This window comes from Oreochromis niloticus, linkage group LG14, assembly GCF_001858045.2.
Source record: "Oreochromis niloticus isolate F11D_XX linkage group LG14, O_niloticus_UMD_NMBU, whole genome shotgun sequence".
Classification (NCBI taxonomy): Eukaryota; Metazoa; Chordata; class Actinopteri; order Cichliformes; family Cichlidae; genus Oreochromis; species Oreochromis niloticus.
Window position 1 is genome coordinate 21,174,690 of NC_031979.2, and position 17,129 is coordinate 21,191,818.

The window sequence follows — 17,129 nt, forward strand, 5'->3', positions numbered from 1 at the left end:
TTGAGAAAGTGAAATAATTCAGTCGTCATGTTTTGATTTTTTTTTTTTTAATTTTAATATAAATGCTACAAAATAGGAGTGATTAATTTCAAAAATAATGATGACCAATTGCAGGGCTTATTTGATGAAAGCTCGCCTGTTTTGCTTTAAGATGACTGCAGTCAAGTAAATGTGTAAGGTTGCTGTCTGGTAGGCAGGAATGCACTGCAGGCAGTAGGGGTGCAGTCAGGCCAAAGCAGCACAGCCAGGGGAGCTGTAATCCTGTTAAGAACCCAGCTGTGTCTGACGTCAAACTCATCTAGCCTCTAACTAGAGGTGAGGAGCTCTCATTAGGAGGGAAGGAAAGTAGAAAGGAGTGTAGTCACGCTGTTCAGATGTGACGGCAGGAGAACCTAAGAAAAGAACTTAGCAGATTTTAAGCTCTTAAAGTGTTATTTCTGCCCCACTTCATCTGGGCTACTTTGATAAGGGCATGATGCTTCGAGGCTTTGTTTGCGTCATTATATTTACAAGAAGTACTTAGCATTAACCAAACATAAAGGAACATTTTCTGATCATAAAAAAAAAAAATCCTGACTGATTGCTCTTCCCACCCCTCGCAGACTGTGAGCACCTGATCCGCAGAATGTTGGTCCTGGACCCGTCAAAGCGTCTCTCTGTGGCCCAGATTAAAGAACACAAGTGGATGACTCTGGATGTTCCAATACAGAGGCCAGTACTGTACCAACAGCCTCTGTCTTCTGAGGGTGAGGCCGGTGTAGGAGAATACAGTGAACAGGTCCTTCGGTTGATGCACAGCCTTGGTATCGACCAGCACAAGACTATAGAGGTGAGAACAGAGCAAGAAGGAAGTTTTTTATATTTTTTTCAAGCTGAATTATAGTGTAAATGTGTGAGGTTTAAAGGTCGTGTCTTTAGACTGTGGAGGAGGCGATAATAATGATAGTGGACAATAGATAAGCATAACTCTAACTTTGCAGGTAACAGCTATATTTCACTAGGCTGCATGATAAAGCTGAGAGTTCAGCAGTAAACTACTTAAGCTGATAAAAGTAGGGGGAAAAGGGTTCCTCATTGTGATCCAAGGAAAGATTTAATAGTGGGTCCATAATTGGGTATTTTGGGTAGTTGCCTATCTCAACTAAATGGTATAATGTCATTGCGATCCTCTCTCTTAAACCCTTCTCTTGCTAAGAAATTAAATTTATCAGTTACTTCATTGGCGTAAAGAACATGCACACTTCTGAACTGATTTTCCACTATTCAGCAGTCACAGTACAGTTGTGTTAAGGCATTTACACACATTCATCATGGGCATAAATGCTAATGCTAATTTTAATCATTTCTTTAAACTGTTCTTTTTTCCTTTTTCCTGGATGGAATGATTGAACAGCGTACATCTTAAATGACCTTAAAAACAAGAATTGGGAGCACAAGTTTGAATTTATTCTGGATTTTCTCTAATCCACCCACGGTCAAAATTATTTAGGCTCAAATACACAAATACAGCACTAGTAATATGTGGTTAAATGTCTCTAAGCAAGTTGCGACTCGACCAGAAGCTTTTGGTAGCTATCAACAAGCTTCTGGCTGAATATTTGACAAATCTTCTTGGTAGAATTAGTAGAGTTCAGTTAAATTGTTTGTTTTCCTGGAACAGAGTGTGCAGTGTTCTTTGAAAACCTCACCTTTACTCCTCAAAACATACCTCTTGTCAGTTTAGCCAGACAGCTCGAGCTTTGTCTCGTCTGGCCATAAAACATTCCCCAGAAGGTATTTGTCTTGTCCATGGAGACAGCTGCAAATTTCAGTTGAAGATGTCAATTTTGTGGCACTTATTAATAAGAATACAATTTTATTTCTCAGATCATCATTGAGTTCTGTGGACTTTCCCATTGCTCAGAGTATTGGTCAGTCCAATGAGTCGAACAAATCCATCTTATCCCCACAAAGAGAAAATACTAGATGTAGTCGATTATGATCATTAACCAGACGTTATTAGAGCTTGTAAAGTGAAGACATTTTAGAAACTTAAAAAAAAACCAAGAATTAGGTGCACAGGTTTGAATTTATTTAACTCCTTAAAGATGTGTGCTGTACAATCATTCCATCCTGGAAAAAAAAAACGTTAAAACAAACCATTAAAACCATGTAAATGTGTATGTAAACTTCTGCCCACGACTCTATGTAAATATCTTACAGCCCTGATTGAAACAGATTCTTTTTACTCTCGAGGAATCGAAACCACTTTTTGAACTACTAAATCGAGCTGTGATTAAAGTGAAACTCTGAACTGCTGTATATAATGTATGCTGCCTTGTCAGCTTCCATATTCTCTGCATTGTATTTTTATCAACACTCTGCCCTTCAGCTGCTGCAATAACCCAGTTTCATACAGGGATAATTAAAGAATTATCTCACCATATCTTAAGAGCTGTCACAGTCAAGTCATCCTCATAACTTCAATCACAGACACTACCATTTATATTGTCTGTCATCCTCCAGTCTCTGCAGAACAAAAGCTACAACCACTTTGCTGCTATCTATTACCTGCTGGTGGAGCGGCTAAAGGCCCATCGCTGCAGCTTCCCCGTCGAACAGAGGCTCGACGCCCGCCAGCGACGACCCAGCACCATCGCCGAACAGACTGTCGTCAAGGTAACTTTGGGGCATTGAGGCGTTTCTGAATTAATGCGTTTAGATTATTTTCCACGCCTCCCTGATCAAAGCTCTGTTATTCACACCTGCACCCAGGAACAAACAAACGGAAAGACATGGCCCATCCATTTATTTGTCCGTGTCTTCGTGTGCTCTCGTGCAGTCTTTTCTACCCAGCCTTGATCGTAATGCCTTTCCCTCAGTTGCATTATTCATGTTTTTCTTTTCTCTGCCTACTGCCTCTTCTTACCAGCACTATGCAATTCCTCTCTCATTTCCATCACCATGTAGGACCTAGCTTTCTTTACTGGCTGGCGTTGTAAATGCAAAAATTTACAGCCCCTCGTACTTTGTCGTAGTTACATGTTTAAGAAGGATATTGTTATGAGCTGGTCTTAAATTAAGGGGTTTTGATGTAATTTCTAAGACTCATCTTAATTTTTTCCCTCTCCACAGTCGACCAGTGTTTCTGCCCAGGTGGGTTTGCTCCAGCAGGGCAGTCGTTTGTTGCGTTCTCCTGCTGTGCCTCAAGCGTCCTCTGATGCTTTCGCCTTCCCCCAGACTGCATCTCCCCTGGAGCAGACTTTCATGGTGGAGGATGTCAACACACCCAAAGTAGGTGCAATACTAGTAAAAACAAGTTGTGGCTTTGTAAATGGGGATGTATTTTTGTTTTGTTGTGCGTCTCCTTGTTTGTTCACTGTCCTTGTTTTACAGCTCGCTCACACGAGACGACTTAGTCGCTGAATTTGTAGTTATTACGGTCATTATCAGCTGCTGCAAGTATCATCCCAATAAGCTTGCCATGCTTTGATGAGCATGCCCGCTCGCTGTAAATCACAAATGTCTCTCTACACCTCAGAGTGTGTGTGTGTGTGTGTGTGTGTGTGTGTGTGTGTGTGTGTGTGTGTGTGTGTGTGTGTGTGTGTGTGTGTGTGTGTGTGTGTGTGTGTGTGTGTGTGTGTGTGTGTGTGTACCAGACTCCTTTGAAGTTTTGAGCATCTGCAGCCTGGCAGTGTTGGGGCTAGGCGATTAAAAGACATTTTATTTTCAGTTACAATCCTGGCTTCCAATGACTTTGGGAAAAAAATAAATGCAGCACAATAATCATACAGGTATATTTCCCCCCCCAGTCTTCTGGCTCATGTTATAAATCCAGATCATCCCTTTTTCTTTAAAGCAGTGTGCTTTGATCCCCTTCCTAAAAGGCCAGACTTGCTCACAGTTTAGTTCAGCTCGAGTCAGCTTGATGGAAAGAAAGCCTTCGGTCAACAAAGGTCAATCTGGAGGAAGTTTCCATACCTGTGGAAACGCTGTGTTGCTCTCCGGTGGCTTCGTGCAGATCTCCCGAGGCCTGCAATTCTCCCCGGGCCTCTTGTTACTCTTGTGAGAACAGATTCGCAGTCAGAAATCCCCACCTGCCTGTGCCTTACCTTCACCACATCAACCCTGTGTCCTACACCACATGCACCTTTTTTTTTTTTTACTAGATTTTTGATAAAATTTAAATGTAATGAAAAGTACAGCTTTCAGCATAGTTATTGAGTAATCATGTCAAATCGCTGTGATTTTAGTGTTAACCGCAGATAACAGATTCCAATTTTTGCAATTAACGAGCTGCCAGAGTGCAGCTGACAATATCCTCTTATGTAAGCACTCAACCAGCACTCACATCAGACAGGACAGCTGCTTGTCCTGCAAGGCTCCTTGACAGAAATACACACACACACACGCTGTCCCTCTTTCTTTATTCATCTGAGCTAACCAACGGCACTTTCCTACATGCCTGTTGTTAGGAACCCCCCCACCCCCCACCAAACAACAGGCATGCAGGAAGAACAAATACAGATACATGCAGTATCAGTCAAAATTTCTTGTCCATCCCACCTGCACGCCTGGCTCCAATAAAGAATGATTTGTGCGTGTGAGACAGTCTGTGGTAACAGAACAGGGCAGAGAGTCAGAGTGCGTGTTATCTGCGTGAATGGAGTGCGGTTATGTAAGCAGTCCTGTGATGATGATGTGACCTAATGCAGAACTGAGTGAACACACATGGACAGGAAGCTTCTGCACTGCTCCAGCGATCTCGCCGCCCAGACTTCCTACCCATCCGCAGACAGCTCATCTCTTCTTTTTTAAGCTTCTGCCTTTCTTTATCCTTCTCTGTTTCTGGTTCTCTTGTCCTCTGTGTGTGAGTGTGTCTGTTGAGCAATAGCATTCCTATCCCAGCACACTACAGAAAGCAGATGGAGAACTGGGCAAAGCTGTTCTTACTAGACCAACACCAGGCATTCCAGTTATTGCAGCAAATCATGCAGATGATCTGTGTGTGTGTGTGTGTGTGTGTGTGTGTGTGTGTGTGTGTGTGTGTGTGTGTGTGTGTGTGTGTGTGTGTGTGTGTGTGTGTGTGTGTGTGTGTGTGTCAGTTTCACTGAATCGAAGCTTGCTTCCTGGCACTGCATTCCTTCATCCCAACCCTCCACCTCTAGGCCAACACATACAGGCCTGTGTGCTGCAACAAACACACACTCCCATCATTGTGAGTGGAGGGAAAACGGTTTTCAGCACAGTGATCGGCCCTCTTATACCCAAGTTTTTATTGTAGCTGATGGATTTGTCATGTTTTTCTTCTGTTTGTGTGTGAACCTTGTGCATATTTAAGAAGCCTGATTTTAACTGATAACTTCAGTTTTTGAGTGGTTTTAAGTCAATAATCCAGAATTTTCTCTCTTTTGCTATCTAGGTTAACGGCTGCCTGCTGGACCCCCTACCTCCCCCCATTGTCCTGCGCAAGTCCTCCACCTCGTCGCCTAGCAACATGATGGAGACATCCATTGATGAGGGCATTGAAACAGAGGAGCCCGACACAGAGGATGATCCGCCTCACCTGCTCTCAGCCTATCAGACAGCTCGATTTGGCCAGCGGCGACACACCTTGTCTGAGGTCACCAACCAGCCAGGGCCTTCGAACCAGGGTATGATTGGCCTTTGGTAGCAGACAGACAGTGTTCAGATGAAACCGTTTATCATGATCTCTGTAATGATGTGGAAAAAATATTTCATCCCTCAGGTAAATTATTCACTTTAGGCCAAAATCCTTCCATGGGTAGCGTGGATTCGGACATTGGCTACGACATGGGCTCGATGCACAGCGATCTCGGTCTGCTGGAGGATCCTCCCTGTCTGAGTGAAGTGGTTCCGCCCAACAGCTCTCCCCCTGGTGTCACCCCTACGTCTTTCTTGAGTGCCAGGCCTGCCAACCCAGCTATGGCTGCACTGACTTCCCAGCATAGGGAGACCCACAACCGTTCCCCAATCAGCTTCAGGGAAGGGCGCCGTGCCTCCGACACCTCCCTCACTCAAGGTCAGAAGCAGTTGGATTTCTTTCTCTTTCTTTGTTTTTTTAAAGCCATTTTAGTGATCTGTATCCTTTGAGAAGCAGATTCTCTTTTAAACAGTTGTGAGCTAAAGTAGGCAGCCATAACCTTGACTTCACTTGCTTGATAACAGATTAAATACAGTGTATATTCCCTGTTAAATGCATACACCTGAACTCAGGTCACCTGAGTATTCATGTAGCCAGCCTACCTTAATATAAGGTTTTGCTACACTTTGCAATTTTAACTACAGCTTCGTGTGCAGCAGAAAAACAGTCCAGTGCCCCTTTAAGGTGGATTTGACTCCTTCTGCATATTCAGATCCAGTATGTGCTTAAGTGTTTAGCCCATGTTTCCTAATTTTTCCTGGTATACTACCAGAATGGAATAAAAATGAAGCAATCAAGATCTGATTTAAGTGGAGACTGTGAGCTTTAATCCACAAGTTTTATCAAAAATTTTCTGCTAACCTTTTAAGGAGTCAAAGCCATTTTTTACTAAGTCATTCCATTTTCACAGGCTCTGAAGAAACTGTGCAAACTAAGATAATTATAAATATAAGGGTTATTTTTTTTCTACTTGGACTCAAATACTAGGTCTGGAACATTACCAGCTGAGTTTCCTCCATGTGAAGCTTTGCCAGGTCTTTATTGCAGTTTCCTTCAATAGCTGCTTGTTGTTTTTTGTTGTTTTTTTTCCTCACTTTTGTCCTCAGTAATTGAAGCAGCTCGACTGGGTTAAGGTCAGGTGACTGACTCAGACATTTAACAACATCCCTTTTATTTATTTATTTGAGTTTTGCGGCGCTCTCCGATTGCTTTTGCAGTATTCTTTTGGACAGTTTTTCATGTGTGCGATGAAACCCCTGCGGCATTTGACTGAAACAGAGCAGACGATATAGCTCCTGCTAAACTGGTACTCTTGCATTCCCATGTTGCAAACACAGCCTCCTCCATGTTTTACAGAAGCTGTTGGACGCATTGTAGATTTTATTGATTGACTGATTGCAGGACTGGGCAGACTTGTTTAATGGCTTTCAAGAAAATCTGATCTAGTCTTTCTTTTTAGCGCCGCCAGTTGTTTCCATGTTGAGGTAAACCCTCGATTTACTTCTTGACTGTAGACTTCCCTAAAAGAATGTGCCAAATTGTTTGTTTGGCCACTCCTTAAGCATCTGCCATTTCTCTCAGAGGCCTGTTTGATTTTACAAAGCCCAGTGCTGACGACCTCCTTTACTTGCTTTGGAATCCATTGGGACTACAACATTAAAAGCACTTGCCTAATATGCAGCAGCTCTGACCTGTTTGACTTCATAAGACCTCTGAAGGTTTTACTTTCACTTCACATAACTCTCATCTAGCCTGCTCTTCGACAGGTGCCACAGTCATGAGATTCTCTGTCGTATCTGATTGGTATATTTTGCTTTAAGATAAAAGTGCTTCACTATCCCCCACCCCTCCCCCCCTTTTCACACACACTCCCCCCTCCCCTCCCCCAATCTCTCTGATGACTACAATGGTGATGATTCACCTTATGAATCAGAGACAGATATTTGAAGGTTTCAGCCCACATATCCCCCCTCCTCCCTGCCTCCTATCCTCAGTCATTTTCGCTCACTTTCTTTCTCCCTCTTCACATACTCATTCCCTGGCTTGCTTTTCTTTCTCTATTCAAAGTTTCAGTCTGCGGCAGGCGGGATTTGTTTCCCCTTCACATCAAAGAGAAGCCAAAATATAAGAGAGAATGTTAAACAACATCTATCTACCTCTCAGTTTCTCGCCCCCCCCTCCTCCACCCTTCACTGCTACTTTATTCTGTGCCTGCTGGTTATAAATCACCTGCACTTTAGCCCAGTAGAATCTATAATTACATTTCAGAAATGTGTGTTTCTTCCCTGGCTCCACGGTGACAGTCTGTACCGCGCGCTCCCACTTGGTTGTGTCAGTTATTTATTTATTTTTCGTAATCCTCTTTGGAGAGTGTTGATGTGGTGGATTCTTTTGCGTCAGACTGCTGACTCTGGTTTTAAATAACTCCCACCATCACAGTGAGTCAGGTCCTATCGTTCGCAGCCACAGCTCGTCACCACTGGATGGGTCTTATCTGAGCTGCTTGCCGTTGCGCACACACAAGCGCTCGCACGGAGATGCTGTCATATATGTGCATACACAAACGCACAGGAGCCGCAGCTTGTGACGTGCATGCAGTCACAATGTTCGTAAGGGCTATGAAAAGCGCTAACCAGTCAACCAGCTTGCTTGCGTCAGCGACTGTTAAGCCTGGCTCTGAGAAAGGCTAGAAACTTTGACTTCTTGTTGTGGGAAAAAAAAAAAAAGAGTGATTCTATTGATCAGGTGCACAAATCAATGCTGACTCTGTTTTGTGGGGATTCGTCTGTGCTCTCAGGTCTAGTCGCATTTCGGCAGCACCTTCAGAACTTGGCGAGGACCAAAGGCATCCTGGAGCTGAACAAAGTCCAGCTGCTGGTGGAGCAGATGGGCTCTGGGGATGGGGCCACCATGGACCCCTTGGGACCACAGCACCACTTGCACAACCTCCTCGAGGTTAGTCCTGCTGCATAATCACGCACAAACACACACAGTTCCTTCTCTTTCAAAACCTGTTGTCACATTCAGCCTCATCTACTGTCCTGACCCCATGTCACCAAAAAAAACAAAACAAAACAAAAAAATGCACCCAGGCTGTTGTGTAACCCCAGGAGAGGCAGCCAATTGTGGCTTGTTTACTGTCTCCTGTCCCCCTGGGGCCTGGAGCCTGGAGTCTTGGCTAAAATGAATACAGCCATTGTTGCAGTCGGCCAGTAGTTGCTGGAATTGCATTGACACAAAAAGACAGGCACACATTGATACTAAATGATACAAGCACAGTGTAATAATGCAAGGGGGGGAAAAAACAAGCAAAATTAGTCGTACTAGCCGACAAGATCTAGTAGTTTTCCTTTTGTCCACCTCTCATAATGCAATGAAGCAGCTCTTTGTTGGTTATGATGCTCAGGCCCCATCATCCTTTTAATTTGCTTTCATTTCATTTACCTAATGTGTAATCCCAATGGTGCATGCCATTTAGAGCAAGGCATCTGGCTGATCAGTCACCACACAGGCATTTGGGCAGGAGACAGCAAAGATAATTCACTTAAAGCTTTATTAACCGGCAGCAGAGGGGATCTGGGCCCTTGTCCTAATGCTTCATATTTTTGATTGAAGGGTGAAGCATGCAAGCAGCAGGAAGGCCTAGCTTTATACCAAGGTGGGCCGCAGCCGCCTCTGCTGTCCCGCAGACAGAGTTTGGAGACACATTACCTCACACACAGACTACAGGTACAGTCTCCTACCACCTACTCTCATTATGACTGTGTTTATACCTGATACAGACGTTTCTTATCGAGCCAAATGACTGTTTTGCGTAACATTCAGTGATATCATTTGTAAAGTTAAGATGGTTACCAAGGTATTTATCTCGAACCCAATCATCAGTCCAAATCTCTCTTGTACCCAGAAGGCCAACGTCTTGGCTAACAGTCCTGCTAGCTGCCAGGTTTTCTGTAAGGAGACTCCTCGAAGTTTAGAGCAACAGCTGCAGGAACACAGGTAAATGGCACTGGAAAATGTTTTTCACTGTATGAAATATTATCAGGGATGTTTTTTTTTTTTATTCTTGTTGTGTTAGCATAGCTGTGGTGGTCTTTCCCTGTTGAGATTTGAAGCAAAAATAATTTTCAATCTAAATTTTTAAACTTTTTTTGTTTTAAAAACAAAGTAGACAATTTCTACTGCCACACTGATCTCATCCATGCTTCCAACCACTTTTCTTTTGCTATTTTTCATGTATCCAGCTATATAGAGACACGGTGTCTTCTGTGTGCCATCTGCTAAATTCAGATTGCTTGATTGGTTTTTCAACTGTCATCAAATACAGCCGATCATTTTCATTTGATTAACAAATCGTGACGCACGAGCAATAATGATTAGATGTTTAGCTTGAGATGTTTTATCATTTCATAACAACATATTGGCTCATTCTTAATTTGATGGTTGCAACATGGGTGATATGAGGAAACAAAAGGCTGGAAAAGTAAATGGTGCTTTAAAAAACAGCTTAAGGAGCATTTTGCAACAATTTCAGCTAAATGTCAGCAGGTCAGTCACATGATTGGGTATAAAAAGAACATCTTAGATAGGTGGAGTAAAGATCAGCATCTAAAACAGCATCTAAAAATTGTGGAACAATTTCAGAATAATGTTTCTCGGTGTAGAAATTTGGAAACTTCATATCTCATCATAGAGTACATATTGTCTTCAAAAGACTCCGAAAATCTGGAAAAATCTCTGTGTGCAAGAGATGAGGTTTGGGCCCCAGATGATGGCACTGCATTAAAAACAGACCTGATTCTGTCATGAAAATTACTGCACAGGCTCACAGACAATGATTTCCAGAAATCATTGTCCATGAACACAGTTCACCATGCAATCCTCAAATGCATCATACAAAGAAGAAGCAATATGTAAGAGTTTTATTAGCGCTGCATCTCTGATGGTATGCATCAGTTCCTCTGGAATGATCAGCTTGCACATCTGGAAATGCATCATCAGTGCTGAAGGTATATACAGGCTTTTGAGCAGCATGTGCCTTCAGTATTTCAGCCAGATGATGCTAAACTGCATACTGCATCTATTAGAACAGCGTCACTTTATAGCAGATGAGTCCGGGTGCTGCCTGCAGTCAAGACCTTTCACTGATTAAAAACCTTCGACACATCATGAAACAAAAAATACAACAAAGTAGGCCAAGGACTGTTGAGCAGCTAAAATCCTGTGTCAATCTAGAACAGGACAACTTTCCTGTCCAGCAGCTGTGTTCCTCAGTTCCCAGATGTTTGCTGACTGTTGCTGAAAGAAGAGTAGATGCTACACAGTGGTAAACATGGCCCTGTCCCAGCTTTGAGACATGTTGCTGCCATCAAATTCAAAATGAACTAATATTTTTCTCTTAAAGTGGTACATTTGATGTTTTCTATGATCTGCTGTGAATAAAATATGGGTTTATGAGATCTGGAAATCATTGCATTCCGTTTTTTAAATACTACCCAGTGCGCCATCATTTTTTTGGCAAATTGGGGTTTTATATTTTGTACTCTGGAAAATTTTTGTTTCAACTTGTGTTGCTTCAAAGTGTTATCTTGCTTGAAGTGAGTTACACCTGTTCTCCCCGCAGACTGCATCAGAAGAGGATGTACCTGCAGCAGCAATCACAGGGCATGGGGCTGCAGACCTACTTCAACCAGATGCAGATTGATGAAGGATCCTACCCAACAGGCAGCCCTCCGCTGGACCCAGCGGCATCTCAAAGTTCCCCTCAGGGCTCCCCAATGTCAGCCACCCACCAGCCTCAGGCTCAGCAGCAGGGCAGCCCTCAGGCCTCACCTCCATTCAGCCACGCTCATAACCTGAGCCCTGTGATGGAACCAGGCGAGGCCTTGGGTTATGATGCCTACATGACCCATCACCACTACACCCAACATCTGCCTCCAGGATCTCACCTCCACCACCAGTTCCACCATCCTCAGCCTCATGAAGCTGCTGCCAGCAGCCTGGGCTTCAGCTACCCTGGAGGCTGCGAGCAGCAGGTCCTGGGGCCTTCCACTGAGGCTCTTCTGCCAGAGCAGTACGAGTTCGCACTGGATCCCTCCTGCCTGCCCCCACCTGCTGGAGGAGAGGTTAATACCGGAGCTATGGGTGGAGTTTTGGCTGCTTCTGGGCAGTCCGACGGCTTAGGCTTGCCTGAGCTGCAGGGCTCCCTCTTGGACAGTGAGATGATGGAGACTGTGGACTCGCAGCATGGCTTTGTACTGGTCAACTAAAGCCAGCTGAGGGGCTTTATAGAAAGCAGTATTAAGAAATGAGAATCCACACAGCATTGAGAGCAGAGAGAATGGAGATATAAGTGGAGGCCATAAGCGTAGCAACAGGGGAAGGAAGTGTTAATTTTTGTGCAACTAATACAAACTTCATTTCTTAGTTGTGACGAACCTCGACCTTTCTACCAGAATCCTCCCTTAACCTACCTCCCTTTCTCCCTCGTCTCCTCTGTTCTCGTTCTCATCAGCCCTGTGAGGCAGGAACAGGCCCGGTATGTGGCACAGCGGGAGTTTCACCGTACTGACTCGGCGAGGCTGCTGTTGTCACGTACGTTGTGTGAGGACTGCGCCGTGCAGCCCAAGGGGGGGGTTGGGATGCCGCACATCCCAGAGGTCGATGGAGCGCAGCGAGTCACCTATGGTTTGGAAGCGAACTCATTTAAGACCCGACTGCGTGGCAACCAAAAGCACAATGGCTGGCAGTGCTTTTTTGTATTTAAGATAGGACACCATCAACAACAATAGACTGGTTCTCAAAACACTTTGACTTTTTTTTTCTCCTTCTAAGAAACCGGTAGGTTTAAAAAAAAATTGTAAAAAAAAAAGAGAGAAATTGGCCCTCATTTATCACGGTACCATGAAGATGCCCACAGTGTTTTTGGTTTTTTTGCAGTTATAGAAGTTATTTAAACACTAATGTACAAAGCCCAACACGGCTCTCATGCATAGGCTCCAACACTATCATTATACATTAAACCTCTCAGTACCTAAACACGTACCCTAAACCTGCTACATTTGTGCTTTTAACCATGTCTCCAAGCTATTACGTGGGTTGACTAATGAGAATATTAATGTAAGCTATGTGTGATATGCATCTTTTTTTTTTTTTTTTAGCTCATTGTAACTACTGATCCTGATTTTCTCACACTACTGAACTGCTTTTTCATCGTTCAATCCAGCTGCACACAGCTGCCAGCTCCAGCTTTTATTGTACTGACGGAGATGACCACCAGTTTTTGCGACGAAATGGCTACACCTTTGTTTAACAGTTGAATTGTGGGTCATGCGTGTCCCTGATAAATGAGGGCTGACGTAATTAAAACGTTAGGATCAGGAAGCTGCGATGTGAAACAGTCGATATTACTCTGTTTTGTTTTTTGTTTTTGTGGCAATACTGAAGCAATATTAATCCTTAATATGGAGGGGGATTTGTGAATGAAAATAGCCTCACCAGTACAGCCAGCTCTGATTGGTTCCTGGGGCCCTCTGTGTCGTCAGAAGTGACATCACTTGAGCCGATGATGTAACCAGGAGATAATCTCTCGCTTACTTTCCACAGAAGTGCAGGGACGAACTCGGAAACAGCTGTTTGGATGGTACTGTGCAAAAGTTTTAGGCTCTTAAAAAAAAAAAAAGTGAGTTTAAATCGGGTTTGAGCGCCCTCGACCTTTAAAACAGAACCGATTCTCTTTGGTACACTCGCACGCAACCTTCCCAGGTACTTGGCAGGTAGGTTGTTGCGAGCATCTTGGAGAACTTGATGACTTTTTATGTCAGGCTGATTCAGCGATGGAGATCAGGGTCACCCTGCTGGTAAAGAAACGAAACAATTGAATTGGAAATTCCTGAAAGCTTTTGCACAGTACTCGGTGTAAATGTGTGCGTGCGTGTGCGTTGGTGTGTTTGCACAATCCAGAATTCATCATTTTCACAGCATTTGTTATCATTGCTGAACTAGACAAACACTGTATTGACGGCTTTATTCAGAATAACACAGTGCAGTAGTAGCTTTTAGATTAATTCTGGTTTACATCCTTAATGCTCCAGTCATGCCGCCGTGTTGTTTTTAATCATGGATGATGTTTATAATAATGAAACGACCCCTGAAAGAATCCCCTGCATTAGATTTTATTAAGGAATGTGTTCTCTCTTACGCTAAGGCTTCTGTTAGCAGAACATCAGTCAGCACACACTGGATCTTGACTGTTGGCTCACCACCACTCTGACTGACAGCAAGCCAGCAACAAGATGAGAGATTATATATATATATAGTTTTGTTTTGTTTTGTTTTTTAATTTCCTCACAGCACTCGGACTGTGTTCAATCTACTTGAAAAACACAGACGCATCTTCTCTGACAGATGATTATGATAACTTTTAGAAAATGATCACGATAATAGAGAATAGGACTGTGACCATCTGCTACACTGTCACCTTCAGTGGTCATATGAGTTAGCCTTTAGAAGTGTAGACGAGGTAGTCCCCCTCGCGTTGTAGACGGCACTGACCCGGAGTGAAGAAGGTGGTTTGACAGTTAACAGTTTTCAGTGAAGGGAAAATAATGTGGACCAACTGGGGCTGCAGTGTTGGTTAAGACTGAAAGGAAAATCCATCCTAAAATGCTTTAACACTGTTCCACAGCAGATCATCTGTAATTAATTAACCAATTAAACAATCTGCTGATTATTTCATTGGCCAGCTAGTTGTTTGGTTTTTTGAGTGGCATTGGAAAAAGGCTCATCTTGCTTTAAGTATCACGACCCAGCTCTTTGATATTTTTCATCAACAGACCAAAACTCAAATATTATTGAGGTTTTACCAGATACTGACGTTAATCTGTCACTGTGACGATCATGGTCCAGTGACTAAGCCGTCATTCACTCAGGTTTCGAGACGTTTCAGTTGGTCAGTGAGCGTTAGTAAGGAAAAATGCGCATGCCCTGACCAAAGCTTTGTGATTGTTTTGGCTGCTAGCAGGTTACCGCGGTCGCCTGTAGTTTGCATGGTACACGGCAAATTGTCCACAGATGCTCGCCAGCTGCAGGTGCGATGCAGACCAGAAAAGGAGACGGTTTGCCTCTTGAAACACGATGGCTTTCACTTTGAAGGCAAACATTCCCCATTTCTTGTTTGCATCTTACATCTTCCCGCTTAAGTAGGCCTCAGCTGGTAGTGGGTATTTGCAGACATGTCGGCGTCAGAGACCGCTGCAGTCTGCTAGCAATAAAACCAACCATGAGGACGTTTTTAATGCAGTTGACTTGATTGATTTGATGCAGGGAATACACTCACACCCCCCGCGCAACCTGTGGTCATAGAACATTTAACATGACAGGCAGCGTTCAAGTAATGAGGGTGACAAACCTCATTTCTTTAACTCACTCTCTGGTTCTCGCAGTAGAATTGTGGCCTATCGTTAAAAAAAGAGAGCTGCACTGATGTGCACAAGCCTCATTCCCTCCCACATTTTTGTTTTAGCCAGTAGAAGCTCCGAAAGACTCTGACACAACACATCTGTCATGAAGTCACCTCTCTCAGGTTGCAACGACCTGTTCTTGCTGCTAGGTAGCTTGGCTTATTAGCCTGTGAGGAGAAATGAGTCACCCAACATCATCCAGCGAAACCAAGATCAGACTGAATAAAATGGTGTTGGCGTCCTTGGCCACAAAATTTTGAGAACCCTTTACTTGAATAACGCCACCTCTATAGCAAACACTGTAGTCGAGTTCTGACGTCGGTGCCTCAGGATTTAAAAGACAGAGAGCTTAGTAAGTCACCATTTTCCACATTTAACAGTCAAATGAGCAAAGATATCACCTTCAGAAACAATGGCCTCAATAGACCAGAGTGCACTGAAGCTACAAGACCTGTTGCAAAACAAGTCTTGTGGTTGCATTAACAGTTCCACCCTTGACTTTACAAAACTAGTCCGTGAGCTGGATGTGTTTATGGTGTTATCTGCCCACATTTTATTGACGCAAATAAGCTCACACCCAGTTTGTGGGTCATGCTGAAATTGTCCTTTAGAAAGAATGAAGTCCGCTGAAGTGTGTGAGCTTTGTTTACAATGAAATAATTACTCTGAGGTTTGAAGAGCATTAGATTGTCACTAATGGTGGTGCAAGAGCATTAAAGGGTGGATTTCTCCTTGAAGTGAATATTGCGATAATTGTTTTTCATTTTGTCAACGGCTACAGGATGATCTGTGGAAGTTTTAAATACTGGAGCACTTTGACAGCAAAGGGGAAGAAGAGATGTAGCGAGAGAGGAGGAGGTGGGAAGGGTTCGTTTTTGCTCTGCTTGTTTTTTCCCCCAGCAGATTAAAAACGAACCGCAGATCTGTAAGGAAACACCTTTTTCTTCGCTCTCTTCCCCAACAATAATGGAAACAAAACGACAACAAAAAAAACTTTCAAAAAAAGACCTGATGTAGTAACACTTTATTCAAATGTTGTTTTTAATTCAAGAAAAAGCAACACGTTTGAGTTTATTATGATGTGTTCTGTGTACAGATTAGGGGTGTAATGAATCGTCGGTGCGCGCTCAGTTTGCACCGAATTTTGTGTTGAACGTGAATAGTGTTCAGTGTGCCTTTTACTTTTTCGTATTTTCAGTCTAAATTGATTTTGAAATAGCACCAATATTTCCTGTCGGACCCTTTTTTGTTGGTTATTTTACGATGATTATTTCTTTCTTTTCTGTATTTTTTTCTTTTCTTTTCTGAAAGTAAGTAGAGCCAGGTTTTACAAAGGTACAAAACCAAAGTCGCTCAGAAGTTTCCCTGTACGACCCACCGTGTGGAGTTTTGGAGCTTCTTTGTCAGCTTCTCTACCGTGCTTTTTTTTTTTCTTATTGGTCAATCAGTGTATGCCATTTAAAAGTATTATAGCAATATTTCTCTAGTGGAAGACTACAGTCATGAAGATTCTAGTTGATGTGTTTCCAAGTATAATTTCACCTCCTGCTGACAACAGAAAATCTATCAATAGAAATCCAGTTTTATATTTACCTTCATTGATGTTGACCACACATAAGCTAACTTGCTGTTGAGATTAAAAAGGTTTATTGAACAGAAGAGCCTTGTGTGAGTGTTTCTTTGCAACAATGCCGTTCATCCTGGTAGTTGGAGAGTCTTCTCCACCTAGTCCAGTTGTCCTATAACTTCACACTACAGCCGACTGATAGTGCCCCACAGTGGCGCGGCAGAAGCGTGGGTTAATGAATCACGCTCAGCAGTTGAGTCATACCTGAACCCGAAACCGCTTCAACCAGAGCTAATCTTCTCAAGGTGGACAATTCAGCAGGAGCCACGAAACCGGTTCAGGTGCAGCATTAAAATTTATATTCTCCAGTGTGAGACTTGCCAAGTAAAACTTTCTTGATACCAGTGAACACTTTCGTTGTTGGCAGGAACGTTGTAACATAGAAACACTCAAAGAA

General features: G+C 43.2%; 1 protein-coding gene across 3 annotated transcripts in view; it reads left to right on the plus strand.

The window, feature by feature from the left end:
- Positions 1-16,764, plus strand: part of sik2b (salt-inducible kinase 2b) — a 46,476-nt gene extending 29,712 nt beyond the window's left edge. For 2 of the 3 annotated variants that reach the window (XM_005455795.4, XM_019367597.1), the window contains 9 exons: positions 603-829; positions 2,506-2,658; positions 3,115-3,273; positions 5,402-5,633; positions 5,729-6,022; positions 8,442-8,599; positions 9,260-9,373; positions 9,552-9,643; positions 11,268-16,764. In XM_005455795.4, coding sequence (XP_005455852.1) covers positions 603-829; positions 2,506-2,658; positions 3,115-3,273; positions 5,402-5,633; positions 5,729-6,022; positions 8,442-8,599; positions 9,260-9,373; positions 9,552-9,643; positions 11,268-11,913 — 2,075 coding nt within the window. In that variant the 3' untranslated portion in view covers positions 11,914-16,764. The remainder of the gene's footprint in view (positions 1-602; positions 830-2,505; positions 2,659-3,114; positions 3,274-5,401; positions 5,634-5,728; positions 6,023-8,441; positions 8,600-9,259; positions 9,374-9,551; positions 9,644-11,267) is intronic. The other variant, XM_005455796.4, reaches the window with a different exon arrangement.
- The last annotated feature ends 365 nt before the right edge of the window (positions 16,765-17,129 follow it).